General features: G+C 37.1%; 2 protein-coding genes, 1 long non-coding RNA gene and 1 pseudogene across 3 annotated transcripts; 2 read left to right on the top strand and 2 right to left on the bottom strand.

Moving 5' to 3' along the window:
- Positions 1–2,293: 2,293 nt before the first annotated feature.
- LOC104818346 lies at positions 2,294–4,416 on the top strand. Its single transcript, XM_010547941.1, has 3 exons — positions 2,294–2,409; positions 2,723–3,220; positions 3,832–4,416. Exons 1-3 carry the CDS (start codon positions 2,322–2,324, stop codon positions 4,350–4,352), a joined length of 1,107 nt encoding a protein of 368 aa, XP_010546243.1. The 5' UTR covers positions 2,294–2,321; the 3' UTR covers positions 4,353–4,416.
- An 874-nt stretch (positions 4,417–5,290) lies between these two features.
- On the bottom strand, positions 5,291–5,877 carry LOC104818305. Its single transcript, XR_772670.2, has 3 exons — positions 5,756–5,877; positions 5,523–5,589; positions 5,291–5,392 (listed from the first exon to the last, which is right to left on the bottom strand). It is a non-coding gene; the product is annotated as an uncharacterized LOC104818305 (long non-coding RNA).
- A 16-nt stretch (positions 5,878–5,893) lies between these two features.
- LOC104824305 lies at positions 5,894–6,977 on the bottom strand. Its single transcript, XM_019201523.1, has 4 exons — positions 6,864–6,977; positions 6,554–6,746; positions 5,955–6,066; positions 5,894–5,913 (listed from the first exon to the last, which is right to left on the bottom strand). Exons 1-4 carry the CDS (start codon positions 6,950–6,952, stop codon positions 5,894–5,896), a joined length of 414 nt encoding a protein of 137 aa, XP_019057068.1. The 5' UTR covers positions 6,953–6,977.
- A 430-nt stretch (positions 6,978–7,407) lies between these two features.
- The window catches only part of LOC104818148, a 3,252-nt pseudogene continuing 2,412 nt past the window's right edge, over positions 7,408–8,247 (top strand).

Raw genomic sequence — 8,247 nt, 5'->3', positions numbered from 1 at the left:
GGGGGCTCCTTTTATAGGACACCTATCATGACCTTAGAATCATGGTTTGTCTCTCTTCTTTTAGACATTCATGGACCCCCTCCTTTCATTCAAGCTTTGGCTCCTTTTTTTTTCTTTTTGTCATTTCAAACATGGACATGTCTTCATGATAATCTATAACACAATTATCTTCAGCAATATATATATATATATATATATACAGATAAGTTGATGAGAATAACTCCAATAAAAAAAAGCCTAAAAATCCACTAATGATTTTTTTTTATATAAAAAAACATTATCATAAAAAAATCAAAGCCAATGTGTTAGGGCTATGGTAATGGTTGGGATTTGAAGCCCATGGGCTTGTAAGATTGTCCTTGAGCAATCCAAAGTGAAGCCTGCTCTTCAAGTACACGCTCGAAAAGTTTTTTTTTTTTTAAGATTTTAAAATGTATGTTCCAATTTTGTAGGGTTACTACTATTTATTTTTATTTTACACTAGCTGAGTAAATTTTAAGGTATAGAGAAAAATATATATAATGAGATAATATGATGATTATTGCAACATAAAAAGATGGATGGAATTAATGATGAGCATGTCATGCCAAATCTAATCAGTTTAATAAATGTTGACTGATATATGTATATGTAATGAAATTAAATTTATTAATTATATATCAAAGGTAATATATATATATATATATATATATATGGAGAGAGAGAGAGAGAGAGAGAGAGAGAGTTAATTTGCTTCTTGTCATTCATTGTTTGTGTTTCTTCCCATGCATGTTCATATGTTCCATGCTTTCATTTATGGAAACGGAAGTCAACATGTAAACATGTTCTCTTTGAAAAGTCAATGCGATTTTGTACTAAGATGTACATCTTCAGTTGTTCGTTTTTTTTATAACCGTCGTCGAGTATTCAAATTAGGTAATATAAAAGTATATGATAAGAGTTTATTAAAAAAACGCAGTTTAAATATTATTATAATTATTTAAAATTCTACTTTGAATTTTATTATAAGAAAATTATATTAAAATATGATATATATACTTTTTTACCAAAATTAATAGATTAAATTAAAAGACAATTATTCACCACAATCCAAAAAATCCACTCTGTATAAGAGTTCGCACATAATAAAAAATAATATTTATTGATCAACACAAATTTCGCATCAATTGAAGAGTTACTATCCCTTTAGACATAACCCAAATTGATATTCATAAATATTTTTAATTTTATTAATTTCTTATCGAGAATGTCAAATATTAAATGTACGACACAATGAAAAGAATCTTTTTGCTTAAGATTTTCTTCTGAATCGGTTTAGGTTTCCCATTCATATTTCAATGCACCATTTGATTTGAGAGCGAATCACGGCGAAGAAATCGCACAGCAGACACCCCATCTGGTGTATATATATATATATATATATATTGATTTGTAAGTATACGTATATGCATACGTACGTACGTACGTATATGTCTACAATCATTTATTAACCTGATCTTAATAGTAATAGCAACAGAAAAAATAGGCGTACGGGTCATTCCAACTTATTTATTTATAATAATATTTGGATCTGATAAACTATGTACATATCTAAAAAAAATTCACAGATGAAACAAGACACAAAGCGTCTGTATCCCATTCCGGATTCGAGCTTTGAGTTTGGAGAGAAAACGCATGTTCCAAATCATATACCTGTTTCAGATCTTTAAGATTTGTCGGGACATTAGTTAAGGCTATTCGGTTGTAGAAAAAATAAAATAAATATCATTTCGTTATAAAAATTTAATGTTTCGGCTCTTGATTTGTCTTTTAAATGTTTTGATAACCCGCCACACTTTGGACTTTGGAGTGTTAATTAGCACACTTAAACAATATTCTGTCATGTTATCTTCGGTTTATAGAAAGTCGTTCTCGAGAAAGTTAGTTGCCCCTTAATTAATGAAACCGTATATATGGGGTTATCTATTTTCTGTATAATACAAAAATGATGCATGGGGATATGAAATTCGTACTGGAAAGCTCTTGGGGGAAAAAAAAAATGCATGGACAGACAATGCAACGCAACTTGCGGCTCATTTGGTGCTGAATCCAACGTGGGCCGACTTAATCTCCTTCATATTGCTTATATACGTACGTCGGCGTATTACCGTATTTGTTTATTATATATGTTTTTAATGACAATATATCTCTATATTTCCACAAATCTAGATGCATTTCAACTTTATAAATCTCACAAATGCTCGTCCGTGTGTGTATATATATATATATATATATCTATATGTAGGGACTCGTTCTTGTTTCTCTAAGTAAACGAAGCCCTAATGTCTCTCTTTCTCTCTCTTTGTTTTGCTCTTCTTCTTTCTCTTTGCCATGGCTCTCGTATCCAACCCCGTGCTGTCCCTCTCGATGGTAAGCATAGTTATTCGTTAAATTTCTTATTGTCAAGATACATATATATATATATATACTCGGCTGTCCATCTTTTTGCAATGGGGCACGTGGATGGAAACATAGATGGAACCATACTTTTAGTAATTTTTCATCGTCCCTTTTTAAAATGACTATTTTGAATTATTGCATACGCACAAACGTTTCATTACACTATTAGAGTGTATATATATATTTTGGAACCAAAACATGAAAAACCCAAACATTATTCTACAAATCTTGTCACTATATTCGTTAAATCAGCCGGGATTTTTTTTTTTTTTTTTTTTGGTAGGGCTTCTCCCAAATGGAAACTTTGAGCAAATTCCTCGAATATCAGACATGAAGAACAGGCAAATCATAGGCAAATACTCACTCCCACACTGGGAAATCTCCGGCCACGTGGAGATAATCTCCGGTGGCCCACAGCCAGGTGGATTCTACTTCCAGGTGCCACGTGGCGTCCACGCGGTCAGGCTGGGGAACTTGGCCTCGATCTCTCAGAACGTGCGAGTGAAGCGCGGCTCGATCTACTCTGTAACGTTCGGAGCGACGAGGACGTGCGTTCAGGACGAGAGGGTCCGTATATCGGCGGCAGGACAGGTGAGTGAACTGCCGATTCAGACAGTGTTCAGTTCGGACGGAGGGGACACGTACGGTTGGGCGTTCGAGGCAATGTCCGATGTGGTTACAGTCACGTTCCATAATCCAGGTGTTCAAGAAGATCCTTCTTGTGGACCCCTCTTGGATGCTGTTGCCATTAAGGAGATGCTTCCTCTCCGGTACACTAAAGGTAATAACTAATAATATCGTTGTTAACCGGTTTCTTCCGGTTTAGCATAAGCACTGATTTTGATTATTTGGTTTGTGTATTTAGCTGCTGTGACTAGGAGATTCTAGTTTTAAGATAGACTTCTTAGTTATTTTTTTAAAAAAATTAATAATTTGAAAGGATATGAATGTTAGAGGTTTATTGATAAAGTTGTTTCTGTATTTAGTTTTAGATTTGTCTTCATATTGGATTCTATTCGATTTTTATTGATAAAAATGTTTATTTTTCAAAAATATTATTTTATGGTTTTTATATTTGATTTTGAGTTTCGATATAAAAAAGGCATACCTAATTCATTTTATATCAAACTTGGTAAATATACGATTATTTATTATTTGATTCATATAAATTGGTTTTACGTAACAAAATCAAAATGTATACCGAAGGAAATAGTTCAGCCATCGACCTTTGGATGAACCGGTTCATGACAAATTTGATGAGCAGATTGGAACCGGACTAAACCAATGGTTACGATGGGTTTGGTTTGGGCTTGGCTACTTTTTCGTTTCAGTCCCTTGAATTTACATACTATTATGATTTGACCCTTAACTTTTAATTTCTCCCCAAAAAAGGAAACCTTGTGAAAAACGGAGGATTCGAGATCGGCCCCCACGTGTTCAAGAACTTCTCCACCGGAGTATTGATTCCGGCGAAGATCCAAGACAGAATCACTCCTCTTCCCGGTTGGATCGTCGAATCACTCAAACCAGTCAAGTACATCGACAGCCGTCACTTCAAGGTCCCCGCCGGACTCGCCGCCGTCGAGCTCGTCGCCGGCAGAGAGAGCGCCTTATCTCAGATCGTCCGTACAGTTTCCGGCAGAAACTACACGCTCTCCTTCACCGTCGGCGACGCCCGCAACGACTGTCACGGGTCCATGATGGTGGAGGCCTTCGCGGCCAAGGAGACGCTAAAACTGCGTTTCGAATCGCGGGGCAACGGCGCGTTTAAAACTGGGCGCTTCGCGTTTCGGGCCATTTCGGTCCGCACGAGGATAACGTTCTATAGTGGGTTTTATCATACCAAGCTGCATGACTTTGGGCATCTTTGTGGACCTGTTCTTGATGATGTTAAGGTTGTTCCGGTCCGTTAATTGAGATTTTTTTTCCCAATCAATTTTAAATTTAAATGTAAGAAATAAACGTGTTACTTTATTATCCGCGAGCCTATTAAACCTTTTTTTAATTTCAAAATTCTAAAAATGTTAATTTTAAATTTCTTTAATTCTCTTAATCCTATTAATTGGATAAACTTGCTTCTCTAGAGTTTCTAAATCCATCTCTACGAACTATATAAACCACTTTATCATATATGTAATATATATCATATTTGTATTAAATAGATATTACCAATTCGATTATAAAATAAAGGACCAGTCATATATTTTATGTAGAGAGATTGATTCAAACTATTGCCAATTCGAGTTCTTATTTGGTAGGGTGTTGGGTGTCCGGTAAAGGAATATACTAAGATAATCTTACCCTTATTTATTTTTTTTATGTAGAGAGGTTGATTCAAACTCGCAATCTCAACCCACGACAAATGAACTTAATTATCGCCGAACCAAGTCGGCTCTTCCAATTTGATTATAAAATGTGGTTTTAAAATGTAAACGCTATATATGTGTAATATTCTTTTCATTTATCTATGAAAATGATACGAACCATGCAGTAAATTTTGATATAATAAGGAAGTCTGATTGTTTTTAATAGCTTTGAAGCTTTATTTATTATTATTTTTTTACAAAGGATAGTGGAGGATGACGATGACATGCCGAAGTTTGTGGTAATTCACTTGACTACTTAAACTAAAGGCAAGCAAGCAAGCAAATCCAAGGCCGACATTAACCAAAAAAAAAAAAAAAAAAAAAAAAAAACAAACCAACCAAACGCAGTCTCATAACAAGACTTGTCGGCTTAATAGTTTGGAGATCGTGTTTTGCATGTGCTAAATATTTAAGAACTCATGTCAGAGCTAAGAGGCCAAAGTTCATAATATTCGAGTTATAGCACCACCTATACATTCTCTCATTCTCCTAATTACCATGTCAAAGAACTGAATCATGTTGTATAAAAACCAGAAGAGGATACGTCTTACCTGTCTTCGTCAAGTCATAGATCCTCATCATGCAATCTGCAGGAAAAGGAGCAGCATAAAAACATGGCAATTGATCAGAGCAGAAAGAATTAATGTTTATATGTGAAATCTTCTTTACGAACGTAAAGATGGAAACAGGGAGGGGATTATCGATGATTTCTGACACCTTGTAAATATAAGGGTCCTGCCTTCCTCCTGTGCCAGACCTCTTGACTTCTTCCATCTTCAACAGCCTGAACCAGGAGGGTGATCTCATAAGGGTATGTGAAGATTTCAGTTATGTACATATGTTCTGTTCAATTCATCGGACTTATGGAAAAAGCCTTGGGATAGAAGAGGGTTATATGATCACATCAAATATGTGCCTGTGTGTGTATGAGAGAGAGAGAGAGGGTTTACATTCTGAGAGCTTTGCTGGTGTCGGGGCTATCGCCGAGAACCTGGCGGATAGTAACTTCAGAAGAACAGTTTGCAGAAAGAAACTCTAAGATGGCATCAGCTCTACGGCGAATGGAACTCGACCTGCAACTCTCTTTCTTATTTATTTCTCCATTTGCCTTTTCGTTCCTTTCTATACTCGAAACCTCACTCGAACCACTTGACAAGCATGATTCCTCTTTGGAATCGTCTGAGCATATTGAGAGATCAAACACCGGATTCTTCAGATTGATGGAGCTCCAAAAGACCTTCGAACGCCGCTTTTTCACAGGCTGCAAGAATTGTAGTCATGGTAATGTGAACTTCCAAGTTGTGGCCTCCAATCAAGAAAATTCTAAAGATCGAAATCGGTTTTACCTCTGCAGGATGATAGTTTCAAATAAATAATAAGTGTGTCGAAATTCAAACAAGTCCAAGATGAAATTCAAAATTTGAGGAACAGAATGAATTTGAATTCCGTAAATTAACCATTTCCCGAAGAAAACGTGATTAGAATTTAGACATGATAAATAATCATTAATCCAGCATAGCTTACATCAGAGATTGAATTGACAAGTAGTAATAAAACAAAGGTTTTAAGAGCCAAATTCTAGCAAAATTAAACAAATAAAATCAGTTCAATCGTATAAAATCAGCAGATAGTGTTCCGAAAAGCGCTAGTCAGTCAAAATCCTTAAACGTTCAAATATTTCGGCAGAAGCAACACAGATGCCGAAACAGCTTCCCTTCAGAAACAGAGATGAGGCTGAGAGATCGCACCTTGAGCTTAAAGAGATGGTAAGTAACGTCCATGGAGTTGATTTTGAAGCCGCGATCGTTGCTCTTCTGAGACGAACCATCGCTGGACAAGGACGAACCACAAGATCTGGATCCAGTAGACACCAAGCTCAAGCTCAAGCTGTCGTGGCAATTCCTCTTGCTCTTCTCAACCGATTTTTTCTCAGATCCAGATCTATCACTCACCAAAACGAGGATCAGAAACAACAAATCCAGAAACGAAGAAAGAAAACAGGTATCTAGGACTCGGAACCATGAAATTTGACGGAAACCGATTCGACAGGATCGTTACCTCGATGGCGAGGAGAGTACCGGATCGGTGGAAAGTAGGAGAAGAGAAGAAGCAACTTTTCTCTCGAGATCAGTCGGAAACTCGGACATCTTCAAAGCTTACTTCTGAAGCAAGTTTTCACTGCGTTTCTGGGAATGGCGCGATCGATCCGAATTTCTTTTTTTGAATTCTTTCTCCCAAATGGTTTCTCTCTCTTCTTTCGTAGGGCATTCTTAAATAGAAAATTGATGGGCCGAGTGTCAGATAATGGGCTTTCCATTGGGCCAATCTTCATTCTTGTTATCGATCCATTGAGCTTAGTTGAATTTTATATTCTTTATTTGTATTAACACATAAATCATTGGATAATAATACAGGATCCCATCGCATAACGCATATAATTCATCTCATAGATTGTAAAAATTATTACAAAATTCTGTAATTTATTCAGAATAATTAAAAAAATGATGGATTGACGGGATTTATTTAACCTATAGCTCCACATGATGACTGTAGTCCGCCAGAAATGTTTTTTTAAATAAAAAGATTGGTAACTGAAAATGAACAGAAAAAAGAAAAAGAAAAGATTAAGACACTGAACGACTTCGGTTGCATTACCATTGAAGCTTAAGCAACAGCTCCTTCGGACAACAGCCACTTAACAATTGCAGAGAATCAACCAACCTCTTCTTCTTCATTTTTTTTTTGGTTTCCCGGGGAAAAGAGAAGCTCAAGTTCTTGGAAATGAGGGGGAAACCTGAATCAAAGCCCTGAGCCTTTTTTCCTTTTCCATTTCGGGTGTGATTTCTGATTCGGATTCGTTTCTGGGTTTCGGGTATATGGTTTGATCCGATGTTGGTTCAGGATCGTGGGGCACCCAAGTCGCCGAACCCACAGAATCAGAGCATTGCCTACTCACCATCAGAGCCACAGATTCGGAAATGTCAAAAAACCTAGATTTCTCGACATGGGTTTCCGACAATGTCTACAGAATCGGCGTCTTCTTCCTCTTCATCGTCACCGTATCTGCTCTCTTCTTCCTTTATAATACCACCGACACAGCTTCTCTCCTCTGCTTCCAGTCCCTGTCAACTCAGTCGCTTCAGTCTCTCAGTCTCCCGCAAATCAGCTGGAATTCCATCCAAACCATTGCCGACAAGACCTCCCCGTACGCTAATTTCCGGTCGGAGAAATGGATCGTGCTGTCGGTGACGAAGTACCCGACGGAGGAGCTCAAGAGCTTGGTGAGATCCGACGATGGCAGGTTCTGACGATCGGGAACTCCATGACGCCGAAAGATTGGAGCCTGAAAGGTGCGATCTTTCTATCTCTCGATGCGCAAGCTGAACTGGGTTATCGAATTTTGGACCACCTGCCTTACGATTCCTTGCGTGCGTCGACAGTT

This window comes from Tarenaya hassleriana, unplaced genomic scaffold (genome assembly GCF_000463585.1).
Source record: "Tarenaya hassleriana unplaced genomic scaffold, ASM46358v1 Cleome1, whole genome shotgun sequence".
NCBI lineage: Eukaryota > Viridiplantae > Streptophyta > Magnoliopsida > Brassicales > Cleomaceae > Tarenaya > Tarenaya hassleriana.
The sequence above is the reverse complement of the archived record's forward strand: the minus strand, read 5'-3'. Positions and strand labels throughout refer to the sequence as shown.